Raw genomic sequence first — 17,831 nt, forward strand, 5'->3', positions numbered from 1 at the left:
GAGGAGCCTTTAAGAGGTGAGAGTTGTAAGGAGCTTCTGGCACCTCAAATGACCTAAATCAGCCCACAGCCTGCCAGCCTGGCTGCTGCCCGTCCCTGTCACACACACCTCCGACACGAAGCCACCACACAGCACCTGCCAGTGGAACCACGCGCTTTCCCTGTCTTCTTGGGCAGGTCCAGACTGTCCTTAAACATGGAATATTTTTGCCTCAGTCTCCCAAACACCGCATCCAGCTCTGGATGCTATGCTATTTTAAAATGTTTCTATTTATTTGTAGTTTTTTATGTGAAGAAGAAAAACACATCTGGAAAAATAACTATTGCTTTTGCCTTCTTTAAATTCCAAAACTTACAGTTTGAATCATCCCGTTTTGACAGATGTAAATTTTAGGCTGCAGTTGCTTATGACTTGGAAAGGGCCTTCGTGCCCGTGAGATAAAGTGCTGTAGTTAGAAAGTGTGACATAGATCTGATGTGGACAGCCGCCTGTCTTATTTCAGGGTCTTTTAAAGCAGTGAGAGCAAGATCAGTGGTGTCAGGGCTCTGGGGTGGCGCCCTGACCTAGCGCCTGGAAATCTGTTCTCACTAGGCCTCGTCTCTGTAGCTGCCCTGGGAGTAAGCAGCGCCCCTGGAGTCACTGTGTATATGGGGACCAGTTTCTTGTTTCTCAGTGATTGACCCTGTGGGCTGTTTGCATGGTGCTCATTCATTATGCTGCCAGCTGAGTCCTCCAAGTGCCTCACTGAGCGAGGTGTTTGGTTTTCTTCCTCCTCCTCCCTCACTGTGTGAGCCAGCATACATGCAAACACTTCCTTAAGCAAGCAAGGTGTAGGTGTGCACCCCGCTGAGGGTGGCACATGGCATCGCCGGGCTGAGGGTGGCTCAGGGCGTCACCGGCACACAGCGGCTTTGAGCACGTTGAAGAACTGGGTTTCTGGAAATCTTAAGTGTGGAAACTTTTAGACATTACATATCACTGAGATGTGAATCTACTGTTGTCTAGGTGGGCTTTCCTCATCTGGTGTTTGTTTCTTACTCACAAAGGAACAAATTTAAATCCATAGGCACTAAGTCAACCGGTTTCATTGTTTACTAGTTAAGGGCTATTGCAGGCATTATTATATGGTGGCAGAAACGTTGTCTTTTTCTCCAGTCCCTGTGCAATTTATACAGAATCTGTCTCTCTTTGCCGAAAAAGAAATAACAGTTTTGCCTTGAAGGAACTTCAGAAGGAAAGAGTGAACCACACTTGGGAAAGGAGATCTGTGTGCGGATTTTGTTTCTCATTAGGGTCCTGATGGGCTACAGCTCACCATTCAGTCATCTTATTGCTTGTTTCTACAGGGCAGTTTGTCTGAGTCTAAAAGAACACCAGGCTGCTTAGTGATAGAAAAGTTTAGTGTGTGTGTGTGTGTGTGTAAGAGAGAGAGCGTGTGTGCGTAAGAGAGAGGGGGGTTAGGGAGCATCTACTGCAGGAGAGGTTGAATGTCTTCCTCTATCGTTGTGCATCATAGTTGAGACAGTGTCTTCAGAACCTGGAACTCACCCAGCTAGACTGGATGGCCAGTTAGTCCCAGGGATCTTCTGTTTCAGCTTCCGTAGTGTTGGGGATAAAAGTACAAGCTACCACACATGACATTTTCCTTGGGTGCTTGGGATCCAAACTCAGCACTTAAATTTGTGTGAAAAGCACTGTCCTCCAGCCTTTAATCCTGTCTTTTCAAGGGTAAAAAGCATTTTTCCTTTATAACATGTAGAAAAAAATAAGAGGAAAACGGTTTTAATAATGTATTTCTTGTGTAATATCTTGGGCCTTCTTGCTTAGAAGATGTGAAAATAAGAACAACACAGGTTTAGACCCATGCAGAGGGGTGTGGCTGTAATCAGATGCCATGAGTGGGTCACTAACTAGGATAAAGCTCTCCATAATCTCCATAATCTTAAACGAAGTCAGGGTGTGGCTTAGCCCTTGGGAAGAACACAGAAAATGATCAAGAGCTCTTAGACTTGGTATCACAGCCAAAATAAGTAAAAAGAAAGTTCACCTGGAAAAAAAAAATGAGCATGGGACCCTCAGGAAGAGCAAGGGGACAGAGGAGGAAGGATGTTCAGACACAAGTCTGACAAAAAACTTAGTGCCAAGGGAACTTAGGACTCAGTGTTAAAGAAAAACAGTCAGTCTAGAAAGTGGGTAAACAGACATCTCACAAAAACTACACACTTGAGCAAAATGAGCAACAGCGCTTGACCAGATGTTTAGCGCCATAAGCCGTGAAGACAGCACAGAAAACACAGCATAACCAGGTACCACACGGATTTCCAACTCGCCACAGACTCTCACCGAAGGCAAGGAGTGCCTCTTCAAGCAGAGATAAAAACACAGCATAACCAGGTACCACACAGATTTCCAACTCCCCACAGACTCTCACCGAAGGCAAGGAGCGCCTCTTCAAGCAGAGATAAAAAGACCAACAATTTATACACCCTTATAAAAGCGTTCATGTGTAGCTGCGGTGGTCTGCATGCACTGGCCCCCATGAGCTCATAGGGAGCAGCACTGTTGGGAGGCGTGGCCTTGCTGAGGGAAGTGCGTCACTGTGGGGACAAGGTTTGAGGTCTCCTTTGTTCAAGCTTCCCTCAGTGTCAGAGTCCACTTCCTGTTGTCTGCAAACTATAGGACTCTGGGCTGTAGCTCCATGTCTGATTGAATGTCCCCTGCCGTGTCCCACCATGATGATAACGTGCTGAACCTCTGAACTGTAAGAGAGCCACCCACCCCAGTGAAACGCTCTCCTTTATAAGAGCTGCTGTGGTCATGGTGTCTCCTCACAGCAGTAGCAACCCTAACGAAGACACCACAGCCTAGGGAGGATTGGAGTAAGTGTTACAGGTGTGCTCAGTACAAGCTACCCTTACACAGTTGTCAGTGTGTCGTAAGCTGGTAGCAAATGACCTGGGGGTGTGGGAAGGAGGGGGGCTGGAAGGGTTACTGCCTTAATGGCGTGACTCGGAGTTTAGATGTGTTCAAAGGCTCGGGTGTTGAAGACTTGGTGTCCCCAGCTGATGGTAGTGTTGGGCGGCAGTAAAACCTTCAGGTGATGTGGCCTGCTGGAAGGAAGTTCACATCACTGGAGACATGCTCTTGAAGGAGACACTGACATCATGGCTTTTCCCCATCCCAGCCTTACTTCCTGGGTGCCTAACGTGACAGGTGCCTCCAACACATACTCCCACCACATAATACGGTCCAAAGTAACAGAACCAAGTGACCAGGGCCTGAAACTGAGCACTAGCAAGTCCCCCTCCTCCTCCTAGTCCTCCCTCTCCCTCCTCCTCGTCTTTCTTCTCCTCCTAGTCCTCCGCCCCCCGGTCCTCCCCCTCCCCCATCCTCCCCCTCCCCCATCCTCCCCCTCCCCCGGTCCTCCCCCTCCCCCCGGTCCTCTCCCTCCCCCCAGTCCTCCTCCTCTTAGTCCTCCTCCCTTATTGCCGGGTGTATTAATGTGGAGCCGGATGCTGGTGTAATGTCTTCCTCCTGAGACAGGTGTCTTTCTGACTGGGAGCTCAGTGACAAGGACAGACTCCTGGCCAGTGAGCCTCCACAGCACTGATTGTACAGGCACACACCGCTATGTCCAGCTTCTTACACGGATGTCGGGACCCAAACTCAGGCGCTCATGCTTGCACAGCAAGCACATCTGCTTGCTGCCCTTCAGAGGAGCAGCATGTGGTAACTGGAATTTAAGGTGTCAGCCCCCCTGGATGCATGAACCTCAGCTAGACAGCGCCCCAAGACCACAGGCCCCTGAGGGTCTTTTGCTTCTGCTGCGCCTTTACATGTCTGCTGCTGCCATCTTTCTCTGGTATTTAGCATGGTGTGAGTAGGTATGGGGAGATCCCCACCCACTGCCTGTAATTTAGTGTGTGTCTCATGGAAACATCCTATTCTGCTAGGAATTGTTACCTGTGGATTATTCCTTCCTAAACTGTACTGTCTGATTGATAATAATAAAAAATGTTAGTTTATGCAAAGTTTTGATGAATAAAAATAAATACAAGAAAATGTTGCCCAGTTAGGGCTGATGCCTTTCCCCTAGATGGCAGTTTGGGTTAATGATTAAGGAAAACAATTGAGTCCCCAGGAGCCAGGATGGCTTGAATTCTTTTAACCTTAATGTTGGGAGATGTGTTCGATGGTTCAGAGTGCATCACAGCTGAAACAAAGTGTAGCTTAGTTCTAATAGGTCTCAGTAATAAAAGCGTGTAGTCAGATGCGGGGTAAATGCTGAAAGGCCAGACAGAAGTAATGCAGCAGCCATAAGGGAGACCTCTGACCTCTGCTGAACTCCGAGTTTTTATTATTAAGACCAAAGAGGATTTGTGCCGTAACAAAGCTTTGAAAATAACTTAAGGTTAGGTTGAGATGTTTTTGTCAAACAGCTTTGAGGTGAGAAACCCAAGAAAGCCATCTAAAGTTTTAGAAAGGCGCGCAGTCGAGCGAGGGACTGGTTAAGGTCAGGGACAAGTGCACAGCAGCACGATTGTTACCTGCCCACGTACTGTCCTTGCTGGGCATGGTTGGTGATCAAAGGTGATGACTGATTCCTCGTTCCCCTTTTGCCTTCAATCCCCTGGTATAAGGAACTACTGATGAGTGGGTTTGCACCCTAGAGGTTTAAAGTAGAGCCGATTGATTCTTTTTCATATATAGAAGTTTAGATTTGTGATTCCTTTAGGATTCCTTATAAGATTACCTTTCAAGATAAGTAGTAAAATGACTGGTCCTTTTTTTTTTTTTGTAATCACAAAATGCAGCCTGCCAGTAAAAGAATATCTCGCTTGCTTATACTCTGTTAATCTATAACAAGTTGCTTGAGTATGAATGTACAGGGATTCTTGGGATAATTTGTTTTTCACCTGTAATATGTAAAATGTTTAATCGTGTCATGTAAGGGATATAGAAAACATGGTGGTTTTTTTTTACTTGTATTCATTATAATCATTCACTTAAATACAATCTAACCACATTGTAATTCCCATATTGCTTGAAAAACTTTGTTGGGATATATAAGCTGTAGAAAAGTATATAGTAGAAGAATAAGGAAGGGAACCATCAAGGGATAGTGTGTCTTTTTCCCTGACCCCTTTAGATAAAAAAAGTCTAGTATGTACCAACTCTGGATTTCCTTTTGAGCCTTGTGCTGCTGGATGCTGGTCCTCACACATGATACATATCAGTAACCCAGCCTCCTTCCAAGTCTTCTTCCTTCCTTCTTTTAAATTACTTAGGTCAGATATTTTGTCAAAGAAACAGAAAGTTAAAACATTTCCCTAGTAGAAAATGGTGGCTTTGGAGAAGACTGGGCCTTGCAGAGTTTGACCCCCAAGGTGTCACAGGAGACACCCACTTTGGCTTTTTTAGCTTGGGCTGCTCAGATGTGAGGTCAATGGTAGTGCATGCCTTCAATCCTAGCATTTAGGAGGCAGAAGCAGGCAGATCTCTGTGAGTTCAAGGCCAGGTTGGTGTACAGTGTTAGTTCCAGGACAGGTAAGGCTATACAAAGAAACGCTGCCTGGAAAAACATACAAAGAGAAAGAAGGAAGGGAGGAAGGAAAGGAAGGTGATCTGTGGATGTGACAGCTTCTGTATTCAAACTTGAGACTGGACTCAGATTTGATGACAAAAGCTCTTGATATTAGAACAGCGTCTTCAGACACAGAATGAGCTGAGTCCTCTCAGATCACTGAGCTTGAGCTCCCTTGTGTAAGAGCCAGGCTGAGGAGGAGGCTGAGCAAGTGAGTGAGACAGGACAAAGGAAACGCAGGCAGACAGAGCCCAGGTAGAGAGGAGGGTTTTCAGACACACTGTGTGAGGTCTGTTGGCAGGCACGGGTCCAGCTGTTTTCAGCTGGAGTTCTGGGACAGATGGAGTCAGACTATGCAGTCAGGTGGGAAAACGGGAGGGGAGGGGAGTTTAGCAAATCTCCGAGGAAGGTAGGCACAGTGGAGATCACAGAAATGGGCAGGAGTCAAGAGGGAGATGCTTGCCATCATCATATGCCCCTTTGAAGCCAGCGGTTGTCTGTGTAACTGGACAGAAATAGCCTCGTAACAGCCCAGGAGACAGTGGGGTCCTCGGCAGGAAGATCTTGGTAAGGGTAGTGATGGGAAAATGTACTTTCTTAGTTAAGGTTCTCCACATGGAGTTTCATGTGGTGGTGATGGTGTGACAAAGGAGGGAGAGTAGATTATTGCCCTGGCGGCAGTCAAGCAAACCGAGCAAGGAATCACTTGAGGATGGCCAGGCCGTGCAAAGCCCCTGAACATTTTGGTTGGAAATCAAAGTCTGCATGGTGGGGTCTGTTCTGTGTGTGTTAGGGCCAAAGTGATCCCCCAAAATAACAGTGCTGATGACAATGTCCTGAATGACAGCTTGGGCTTAGCTCAAGCCGGATTCTGACCAGGTGAGCAGAAGGAGTGCATTCAGGTAAACAAACTTGGCAATCTTCAGAAATCGTGCCAAATGGGTTTCTGTTTGTCAGGAAAAGCATTGCCTTCCCTTAGGCACTCTGAGTAGTCGGCCACCTTGGGCAGAGTGAATCTATTTTCAGATTAACTCAAACAGCCTGCAACAGGTCAAATCCCCTCTGCTAGCTTTCAGGCTGTTCTGGCCCACATCTCTCCTCCTGTCGATTGATACCTGTCCCCATAAAACCAGCAAGGCTTTTCCCCTTGCCCACTGTGATCCGCCCTCCTTATTTCCCCCTCTTTCCTGGTAATTTGAGTCCCACATAGACTGTTTCCACCCATGGAGCAGTCTAGTTCAGTGGTTTCACTACACCTTCTCTGAGACAGTGAAACAGTCTGATAGTGCCAGCTGTGTGGGCCTTGGGGAGGGAAGGACAGAGAGTGGACGTAGAGGGTTGGGAGTCCCAGGACCAGTGCCACATGGAGGAAAAGGAGGGAAGTTGGATGCTGTGGGTGTTTGCAAAGAGGTGAGAGTCTATGCTTTGTCATGGGTTCCCCAGGCGTGTGATCTGCTCATGGTACATTTCCTTAGTAAAATGCAGGCTTCTAGGTCTGTCTTTCTGTGTGTATTATTCTGAACAGGTTTTAATTCTGTGGTTTCATCTGTTTGTACTCTTGCATCCAAGCTTGTGCCTTTTGATTACGGCTTTTGAAATACCGATTCCAATCCCCTCCTGGAGCTGAGTGAATAGGCAAGAAGTTCTGTAAGCAAAAGTAGAAGCTGTAAACCTTGTTATGTTTGGAGTTATGTTCTGTCCGTACCTGCTTTGGGCGGGCTGTGTAAAGTGGCTGTGGAGAGGCAGCCTCTGCCTTGTTCTCTGTCCTCCCCAGTGCAAGTCTGCAGATTGCTGAGTGTTTGCCTCACAAGAAAAAAGGCCTTGAAATACCAGGGCAGCTAGGTCTTTACTCTGGGTTTATTTCATTTGCGCTCAATGGGACATATACATCTTAAAGGTGGGGTGTGCGGGCTGAAGTCAAGATATTGAAGGAAAAGTCACAGAAATCTGTAATCTTTACTTTTGGCCAGGGATGCCAAACTGCAAAAAGTGACTGGAAAAGTTGGTCCCGCCCTCTAAGTGGGCACGTTGGAGAGTTGAATGATGCACTACCAAAAGAAAAGTCCACGCTGAAGTCAAGAACGCATTTGCCGCTGAACCACATAATGAGTCATTAGTAACTTCTTGTTTGTTTTACAGCTTAAAAATTTATAGGAACACATGATGCCACTATGATTGCTTTCTTATTGTTTTGTTTTTCCGGACACGGTTTCTCTGTGTAGCTCTGGCTGTCCTGACACTTGTTCTGTAGATCAAGCTGGCCTTGAACTCACAGAGATCTCTTTCCTCTGTCTTCCCCGTGCTGGGCTTAAAGGCATGCGCCACCACTGCCTGGCTCATTTTGTCTGTTTATATGGAGGAAAAGTCTCGTGTGTCCCAGGGACTTGAACTTACTTTGTAGACTACAATGACCTTGAATCCTACTGTAATCCTACTGTGATTATAGGCATGCATCACTCCACCTAGTTTTATGCAGTGCTGGGAATCCAACCCAGGACCTCATTCATGTTAGGCAAGCTATTATTTTCCCTATTTCCAAGAGAAAAAAACTGTAGCTTGGAGACAGTAAATGATTTCCTCGGCTGAGTGACTGAGCTGTCTAAGTCCTCGCTCTTCCATCTGGAAGCATCCTAACTCAAATCATCAGTAAATCCCTCTGCACATAGTTGCCAAAGGCTCTTCTGACCCTTGCTGGGGTTTTGGACCAGATGAAGGGGTGGCTGTAGCAGGAGCAAGGGAGCCATAGGATGACCGGAATGTCTCTCTCTGCTGTCTCCTGTAGGCTCTTCCTCCAAGTAGAGCTTGGGTTGTGGTCAAGTTCTAGGGTGGTGACCCTCACACTTACCGTGCTGGGGCATTGCAGGACTATTGGCTGTCCTTCTGGAAAAGCTAGTTCACGGGTCTGTGGTAGAGAGCTTATTTACTGTGTGTGAGGCCTTAGGTCCCATTCTCAGCAACACACACGCACACGCACATGCACGCGCACACACATGCACACATGAGGGGGAGGGTGGGAAGGAGGAGAGGAAGTGAAGAGGAAGAGTGTGAGGGAGGAAGTGAAGAGGAAGGGTGTGGAGGGAGGAAGTGAAGAGGAAGGGTGTGGAGGGAGGAAGTGGAGAGGAAGGGTGTGGAGGGAGGAAGTGAAGAGGGTGTGAGGGAGGAAGTGGAGAGGAAGGGTGTGAGGGAGGAAGTGAAGAGGAAGGGTGGGAAGGAAGGAGGAAGTGAAGAGGAAGGGTGTGAGGGAGGAAGTGGAGAGGAAGGGTGTGAGGGAGGAAGTGGAGAGGAAGGGTGGGAAGGAAGGAGGAAGTGAAGAGGAAGGGTGTGAGGGAGGAAGTGGAGAGGAAGGGTGTGAGGGAGGAAGTGGAGAGGAAGGGTGGGGAGGGAGGCGGAAGTGGAGAGGAAGGGTGTGAGGGAGGAAGTGGAGAGGGTGTGAGGGAGGAAGTGGAGAGGAAGGGTGGGAAGGGAGGAAGTGGAGAGGGTGTGAGGGAGGAAGTGGAGAGGAAGGGTGTGAGGGAGGAAGTGGAGAGGGTGTGAGGGAGGAAGTGGAGAGGGTGTGAGGGAGGAAGTGGAGAGGAAGGGTGTGAGGGAGGAAGTGGAGAGGGTGTGAGGGAGGAAGTGGAGAGGAAGGGTGTGAGGGAGGAAGTGGAGAGGGTGTGAGGGAGGAAGTGGAGAGGGTGTGAGGGAGGAAGTGGAGAGGAAGGGTGGGAAGGGAGGAAGAGTGGCTGCAGCTATAGTGCAAGATCATTTCTTACTTTTTAAAATAGATCAAAGTTATATTTAAATGGGAGCTGCCCTGTAGAGGATGCCTGCAGGTATTTTCCATTGTTATAACCTGGAGGAGTTGAACTGTACCAGCAATTAGAGGGAAAGAGAATGCAGGGCTGCCTCAACCATCAAGAATTATCAGGCTCCAAGTAGTGATTGTACTGAGAATTGGGAGTTAGGTTCGTTTAGACCTCATGGTACTTCTGCAATCCCCATAAGGGGTGTCACACACATTTTCACTTAAAGGCGTGCGGAGTAGAAAAAGTTTATGTTCTTGAAAGTTAAGACTTCAGTTTCTAAGGAAACCCAGTTGCATTCCCTGCTCTCGGGGTTGAATTATTTTCTAGACATCTCTGTGTGCCTTGATGTAGGAGAGAGGTGTGGTTCTTGGTGATTTCTTCTAAGTCTTGCTTGCCGACTGTCTTAGGTTTTCTATTGCTGTGAAGAGACACCATGACCATGCCAACTTATAAATGAAAACATTTAATTGAGGTGGCAGCTTATAGTTTCAGAGGTTTAAGCTATATCATCATGTCAGGGAGCATGGTGGCTGGGTGTACGGCAGCAGACTCGGTGCTAGAGAAGTAGCAGAATGTCCTAAACATCTTGACTTGGCAGGCAATAGGAAGTGAACTGAGACATTGGGTGTGCTTGAGCATGTATGAGACCCGCAAAGCCTGCTCCCACAGTAGAATGTTTCTTCCAACAAGACCACACCTCCCAATGGCGACACTCCCTTTGGGGTCCACTTTCTTTCAGACTACCACATCAACCATGTGGCAAGGTAGAGCAAGTCTTAGCTCATGGTTTCTGTGGTCCCTGTTACTCACTAAGAATCTTCCATTTAGGATGGAGGTCACTGTGGCTTCTATTAGGAATCATTTCATGGCTTAAATCCTGGCTTGAAATAAAAGAAACTCATTTCAGATTTGTCCTATTGCTGTGCTCAGCTGTTACTAAACTCCCTTGCACTCCAGGTAGAGACCGGACACTAATTCTTGTTTTACTGTGGAGGCATTGTTTAGGCGAATGTACTCAGACTGCAGCAAGTGTACCCCGACTCTATGTTAAAAAGGCTACTTTGTGAAGGATGATGTCATCATAAATATTTGCAGTGAAAAGAATGAGGTTGTTTTCTTTAAAATGCTTTAAAATTAACTTAAGCGTGCAAATTTTCAGGAAGATTGTCCTGGAAGTACATAGTAGTAGTAACTTTGACATTGTGATCACAGTGCTGTGTGGAAATAACACGAAGAGGGAGAATTTATCCTGGCTGACGGTCTCAGTTACCACTGAGGTAAAGGCGTGGTCAGTTCAGTTCAGAGCACCAGAGGGGTGTGGAGGACCGGAGGTGCGGCTGGACTCTTGCTTCAAAGGCCTGCCCTGAGTTACCTACTCCTGCCTTCTAGGCCACACCTGCTGAAGGTGTGGCAGCCTCCTGAAATAGCCTTTGTCGATGAGGCTGGTTTGGATCATAAGTTATTCTGGTATCAGATGTGCTCATTGTCTGTTAAAATGTCTTTTAACATTTTTATTTTTTGAGGTAGGGCTTTTGTGCGTGCGTGCGTGCGTGCGTGTGTAGTTTTAGGAAAGTTTGTGATGTTCCACTGACACCTCTACGTAGGGCTGTCATTGATAACTGCAGTTCATACCTAGACAGTATACATCTTGGTGATACTGAGTTCTTTTTGCCAAAACCTTTTATGTGTCCCCATTTATACAAACCTCTGACACACGTTTTGATATATTTTAGAGATGTATTTTAATCTTGAGTATTTTGTTTGACTCTGTGTCTGCCTGCTACTTGTGTGCCTGATGCCCTCAGGCCAGAAGATGGCATCGGATCCCCTGGAACTGGCATAATAGAGGACTTTGAGTCACCATCTAGGTGTAGGAACCGAACCTTGGCCTATGGAAGAGCAGTCAGTGCTCTGAACTGCTGAGCCATCTCTCTAGTCCTGACATCCATTTTTAAAAGTTGCGCCACACTTTCTTGCTGAGCTCTGCGGTGTTGTTGTGTGCTGCTGCGGTTTACTCTGGAGGTGGAGTGAATTCACATGTTGGTCTTGTGTTTTTATCATCTATGTAAATGGGGGCATGTGGTAATTAAAGACAGTTGTCAAGAACAGAGGCCCAATTTTCAGCCTGATACCCAGCCAGCATTGAAAACTAGAAATCACTTGCAGGTGATTTAACTTAGGAATGTCAGTGATAGCTAAATAAGAGTTCTGGTATAATGCCATGTATGCTTTTTAGACAATTAAGCAAAAGCCATGAGAACATTAAAGAGGAAATAGCTGGTAGGCATTTCATCTTCCCAGCATTCAGGTAGCTTTACCTCTGTGACCTGCTCTAGACTAACATCTAGAAGGGCTCGGGAAAGGGGAGGTCAAACACATTTTAATGTACCTTAAGGGTCCATTGGGGAAGGCAAAATAAATCAATTGCATGAGCCTATGAAAGTTAGTTTCAAAATATGAAGATCAGCTTCATAATTCAACTGAGATTGCTTTGAAATGTCCAAGACTCTTTCTTCAGCGATGCTGCTTGCTGCTGTTTGTCCTGTCCCTTCTGGTATCCTCAGTCTCTGGAAGGTACCCACCTACCATGGACCGTAAAACGTCATGTTATTGGTGGAAGTAAAAGTACATATCAGTGTCAGGGTTTTTAGCTTTGTGAGTATTTTATGACTTGAAATGAAAGCAAGTTGTGAAAAACAGAATCGTAGCAATCTTTTTTGTCCAGCTATCTTTATCCTGCCAGCCCGCAAATAATGGACCCATAGACATTATTAATATGAAAGCTTGGCCATTAGCTCTCTTAACAAATTAACCTGGTTTTTATTAATCTATGTTCTGCCGTGTGGCTTGGTTACCTCTCCTCTGTACTGCATGTCCAGCCTTTTCAGGGTCTCCTGCCTGTCTAGATTCCTTCTCCCTTTTCTTTCTCTCTCTCTGCCTGGAAGTCCCACCTATACCTACTCCCTGCCTAACTATTGCATGTTTAGCTTTTTAGTACACCAGTCACAGCAGTACATCTTCACACAGTGTACAGATATTCCACAACACAGACTTTCTCTTGTTCTTCTGGAAAACAAAACAAATCGAAACACAAAGGAAGCTTGTAAAAGAGTCTTGCTTCTTGTTGAATCCGACTCATCAAGTGCTCACTATGTGTGTGAGTAGAGCTTGCAGTTGCTCAAGGGAAGGTAAAGGATGGGAAGACAGCCCCTTCTTTCCTGGGCCTGTGGGTACTAAGTAGACTGGAGCATGTGTTTAAAACAGGATTGCAAGCTGGGTGGTGGTGGTGGTGCATGTCTTTAATCCCAGCACTCAAGAGGCAGAAGCAGGAGGATCTCTAAATTCAAGGCCATCCTGGTCCAGAGTGAGTTCCAGGACGACCAGGGCTACACAGAGAAACTCTGTCTTGAGAAACAAACAAAAGACCAGCAGCACCATCAAACAGCATTGGAGGCCTCTAGACAGAAGTGCACATAGGATCCCATGGAAGTTCCAGGAGAAGGATCTTGTATCCAGTTGAAATTGGAACAGAAATATCACAGAAAAAGCAGGTTTTGAGTGACAAGGGTAATTTTTGACAGTGGAGACAGGCAGGAGTAATGTTGGATTCCTTGGGAGAAACAGATGCTAGGGCCAGATGAATAGGTTAGAAAGTTGAGTTTGGCTGGGTGGAGAGGGTGAGGAGGGTGGGGTGGAGGGGGTGAAGAGGGTGGGGAGGGTGGGCCCGTGCTTGGACTTAGGTAAGAGCCGCAGCCACAGTGCTGGGCCAGGACCGTGTGTTCAGCGCTGGCTTTCTCCTGGTCACTCACGTTTCCCTTCTCACGTTTCCCTTGCGCTGTTCAGGCTCAGGTGTCATCACTCTCAAGTGCTCAGAAAACTAGGCTGGAGTCATTTTTCCTTCTGTTTGCAGAGAGATTGACAGACATTGCACCTTTACAGCACTTACTCTTCCTGTCTCTGCTGCCCATCAGTCTATGGGGTGTTAGCCTACCAGTTTCAGTAGAACATATACTGCCCTCAGTGTATTTGTTGAATGAATGAAAGATTCTAGTTTTCAAACAGATTTAAAAACACGAATAAAGAGACATGAGCAATGGAGACTGCAGGGGTAGGTATTCTAGAAGATTTTAATGATTAGACAAAGAAATTGTTTTAAGGAAGTATGAAATATGTGCTTTGTCTTGGTTCAGGAATATGGACCACAGTTTGGATCTACCAGTCCTTTGTTTGAGTGAGCCCTGCACTCAATTATGTGTCTGTGCGCTGTGTGAATATGTGTCACTATGACTGGTTTAATAAACGAGCTGACTGGCCAGTAGCTGAACAGGATAAAGTCAGGTGGGAGGGTCAACCTGAGGATGATGGGAGGAAGCAGGGCGGAGTCGGAGGAGGCCTCGGAGCCAGCCACCGAGGAAGCAGGGCATGGTTAAAGTGAGGAAACAAGCTATGAGCCAGGTGGCAAAGGATAGATAAAAAATATGGGTTAAGTGTAAGCGTTAGCTAGTAACAAGCCTGAGCTGTCGGCTGAGCATTTATAAGTAATATTAAGCCTCTGTGTTGGTTATTTGGGAGCAGACAGCCAGGACAGGAAATCTCCACGTACACCTCTTTCTACCTTGACCATACATGTCCTAGCCTCGTAATCTGCCCAGAGAATAAACATGCTGCCCAGACATCAGCAAGGGGGGAGGGGGGACGACAGAACACCACGTGAGAGCAAGGGCACACACGTGAGAGGCGTGTCTTCTTAGAGCAGACATTTCCAGTGATCCTCAAGTAGCAAGAAAACTTTCATTCTTAAAATAAGTTCATGAATCAACAAGGAGCTTACAATCCTTTTGTATGGGGCTGGAGAGGCAGCTCGGTGGTAAAGAGTGTTTGCAGAGGACCCAGTTTAAGTTATCAGCACCCACGTGGCAGCTCACAACCCTCTGTATAACTCCAACCCCAAAGGGTTTCATGCCCTCTTCTGGCGCCCAAGGACACTTCATGCACATTGTGCACATACATACATACATACATACATACATACATGCATGCATACAGGCAGGCATCCACTCACACACACAAAAATGTCTTTTGAGAAGTCATTGGGTGTGGGCTAGTGAGGTGTGTCATCAGGTAAAGGCTCTTGCCACTGAACTGGGAACCCACATATCTACCAGAGAGAAGACTCTGGAAAACTGCCCTCAGCTCTGCATGCACACTGTGGCAGGTGTGTATGTGCTCCGGTATTTCAAGTGCTGTAGCCATGTTGGTTTCTGCACTTTGACCTCTGAGGGGCTTTAGAAAGAGCAGAACTGCAGTATTTGCATCGATTTATCGCCAGCACACGGCCGATTCTGCATGTTCTGTTTGCAGACAGTAGTTTGTGTTCCTGGTTAGTCCCTGGCTAGTCTCTCATGTTAGTGACCCAGGAGGGTAGAGTCAGCGAGCTTCCAGGATCAACGTGGCTTTGAAAGAGCTTGCTCCTCCTGTTAGAGCAGGCAGCCAGTGCCTTCCTTGCCTTTCATGGTTCTGTGTTTAAAGATCTTGCCACTAGGTGGCAGTAAAACAGATATCCCTATGAGTAAGAAATGATTTTTATTTTGCTGGTTGTTTTGGTATTGAGAACTGACAGGTTCTCTAGTCTGCACTCTGCCACTGAGCTACATCCTTGACACAGCTTAATTAATTTTGAAGTTTAAGTTTTAATATTTATTTTATATATTGAGGATTTTAGGTCTAGGCACCACATGTTTGTCTGGAGCCTCCAGAAGGGGCCATTGAAGCTCCTTGGACTGGAGTTACAGACAGTTGTAAGACACTATGTGGGTTCTGGGAATTGAACCTGGACCCTTTTGAAGAGTAGCCAGTGCTTTTAACCCCTGATCTCTCTCCCCGGCCCATGGAATCTACTTTTAACAAGAGATTTCAACTCTAAAGCTTTTTCTTAGAGCCTGTCAGCCCAGGGGAGGACTCAGCTTGCCACTTTTGTGTCTAATGATTGTTTTATCTGAGGCTGGACCTCTGGGCTCCTCTGTAGCGGTTCATATCAGGGAATCATAGACAAAACAGAAGTTAAGTCATGCAATTTTGTTTTGCAAATATTTTTATTATTAAAAGATGTAATAGAGATATGACATGGCTCAGTGGGTAAATGCATTTGCCATGCAGGTTTGATAACCAGGGTTCAATGCTACATCTACACTAACTCATGTGTACAACCCCTCAAACCCCTGACCCCTCAAACCCATGTGAGCAAGCAGCTCCCTTCTTCCTTTAGAACTCAAGGGCCCGCCTCTCCAGCCCTGAATCTCATACTATCTGTGACTGATCTTCCTCCCTCCCGTCTGTCTGTTGTCTGTCTTCTAATAAGGCTCTTGCTTATACCTGAAGGCTTGCTCTCTCCTTTCAGAGAGGTGGGGCCAGACTGCTTGACCCTGGGGAGACATTTGGACTTCATAGTAGAGTTACTGGGAGCTCTAAGGGCCTACCCATACTGATCTGATTCACATCCATCGATTTTGTGGAGAGTTCCTCCTTAAGAGATTGGCCATGTGGGTGGGCACCAGCCTTGGCAGCACTTAAGCTGTGTCTTGGTATCCTTACCTGTAAGGAAGGTTCCAGAGAGTGTTTGCATGGTATGAAGATTGGGAGTGCTGGTCTGTGAAGCGGCCATGGCTGCTCCTGAATAAAGTGCTTTCAGTGTTGGTTTTGGAGGACAAGATCTCCAGTGCTGTCCTTCCTCATCCTGGCTTTATCATACTAAACCCAGAGCTGCTGATGTCCAGACCAAGCCTCCCCAGCCTGGGCCACACCTGGGACCCCTCCGTATGGCTTTGACCTAGGCAGGCCTTTCCTGCCTATGGTGCTTCCCTGGTACATGGGTGGGGGACTAGCCTCGGTGTCCTTGCCTTCCCGCCGAGTTCCTGGAGTCCTTCTGTGTGGTGTGAGCAGCTCTGAGGGAAGACGACACACACAGTAGGGCCTGCTGCTCCCCGTGGCTTCCACAGCAATGGCTCGTTTTCACAACACCACACTTAGCTGTTGGAAAGAACTCAGAGAGATCCCTCCTAGGGATGTGGGGTTAACTGGTCTATCTTCCCCTCTTAGCACAAGTTTGAACAGAAAGGAAAGCAGCAATAACATACAAGTGACTCCAAGTATTCACTGCTCCTTGTAGTAAGGAGCCTGTGCAGTACATTCTCCGAAAGCCCCTCTTACCATCTGAGCTCTGTTTCTCCTCTGGTGTGTTCATTGCTGTCAACAGAATGGCCAAGTCTCTGGTGTTTGATGTGGTTTAAGAGATTGAAGTAGCTTCCTGCTACTGAGTTACTGAAGCAGCTCTCTCTATAAAGTTGTCTAAGCGGAAGTCCTGGGCACTAAATCTTATGGTTGTTGAAGTGTATCTTGTGACCTTAATCATTTTTGAAGATGTGAACTATTTCATGATGAAATGGAAACAGGCATCCTGATAGATGCTGTAAAGATGCAGGCATCCAGCATGTACGCCATGGGGTCTGTGCCCACCGTGGGAGTTAACACAGGACTTCTGTCTCGCTGTCATTTCTGCCCATCTTTATTCATATACGCACTTTATCCTGTCTCATCCCTGTCGTCAGACATTGCTCACAGCACAACAATAAAATGAGCCTTTTTGATCATGACCCCTAGTGTTAGATTTCATTTCCTTCAGCTTATGCAGGCACAACAAAGTATTTGATAGGCATTTTAGTAGGTCTGCTTGTAGCAAAGTGTGTGAGTGTCCTATTGACCGTGTCCTTTGCCTTACAGAAGCTCTCCAGTTCCATGAGGCATCCTTTGCTAATTGTCAGAGTGTCTGTGCTATTGATGTTTCGTTTCTAGAGGCTGTCTCCTGTGCTATTGTGTTCAGGGCTATTTCCTACTTTCTCTTCGATCAGGTTCAAGTCAGTGTATCTGGTTTCATGCTGAGGCCTTTGATCCCCTTGGACTTGAGTTTTGTGCAGGGTGTAGATATTGATCTATTTGCTTCCTTCTGCATGCCAACATCCATCAACATTTGTTGAATATGCTTTCTTATTCTCTTGTATGTGGATTCATGTCTGGGTCCTCGATTTGATTCCATTGACCAACGTGGGAATGATTGGTTTTTATAGGAACCGTGTCACTTCAGGATTTACTCATCGCAAGCACCTCCGTCCACTTGGGAGAAGTTGACTGTTTCTCCTTTTGTTTTTTAGGGATTGTTATCTCATATACTTTGCACATTCAGATTCAACATGAAAGAAGTTGGTCTTTTTGCTGAAAGTCTCGGATATGAGCCTGTTGATTACTATCCTAGTTTGCTTAAAAATGTGAGTATCTTACTTAATTCGTATTGAAATCCTCAACACCTATGTGGAGGTTAAACTGGACGTCTTCCTCTTCCAGGGAATCATAGAACTTTTGCTCATTCCTTACCTGGGGTAGACCTGTGACCGACCGTGGAAGGAGATGTG

The 17,831-nt window shown here is 46.6% G+C and overlaps 1 protein-coding gene across 1 annotated transcript in view; it reads left to right on the plus strand.

The window, feature by feature from the left end:
* The window catches only part of Fancc (FA complementation group C), a 91,728-nt gene that overhangs the window by 26,423 nt on the left and 47,474 nt on the right, over positions 1 to 17,831 (plus strand). Inside the window, exon 4 of the mRNA XM_051194141.1 lies at positions 17,574 to 17,687. Within this exon, the coding sequence (XP_051050098.1) occupies positions 17,574 to 17,687 (114 nt within the window). The remainder of the gene's footprint in view (positions 1 to 17,573; positions 17,688 to 17,831) is intronic.

This window comes from Phodopus roborovskii, unplaced genomic scaffold, assembly GCF_943737965.1.
Source record: "Phodopus roborovskii unplaced genomic scaffold, PHOROB, whole genome shotgun sequence".
Classification (NCBI taxonomy): domain Eukaryota; kingdom Metazoa; phylum Chordata; class Mammalia; order Rodentia; family Cricetidae; genus Phodopus; species Phodopus roborovskii.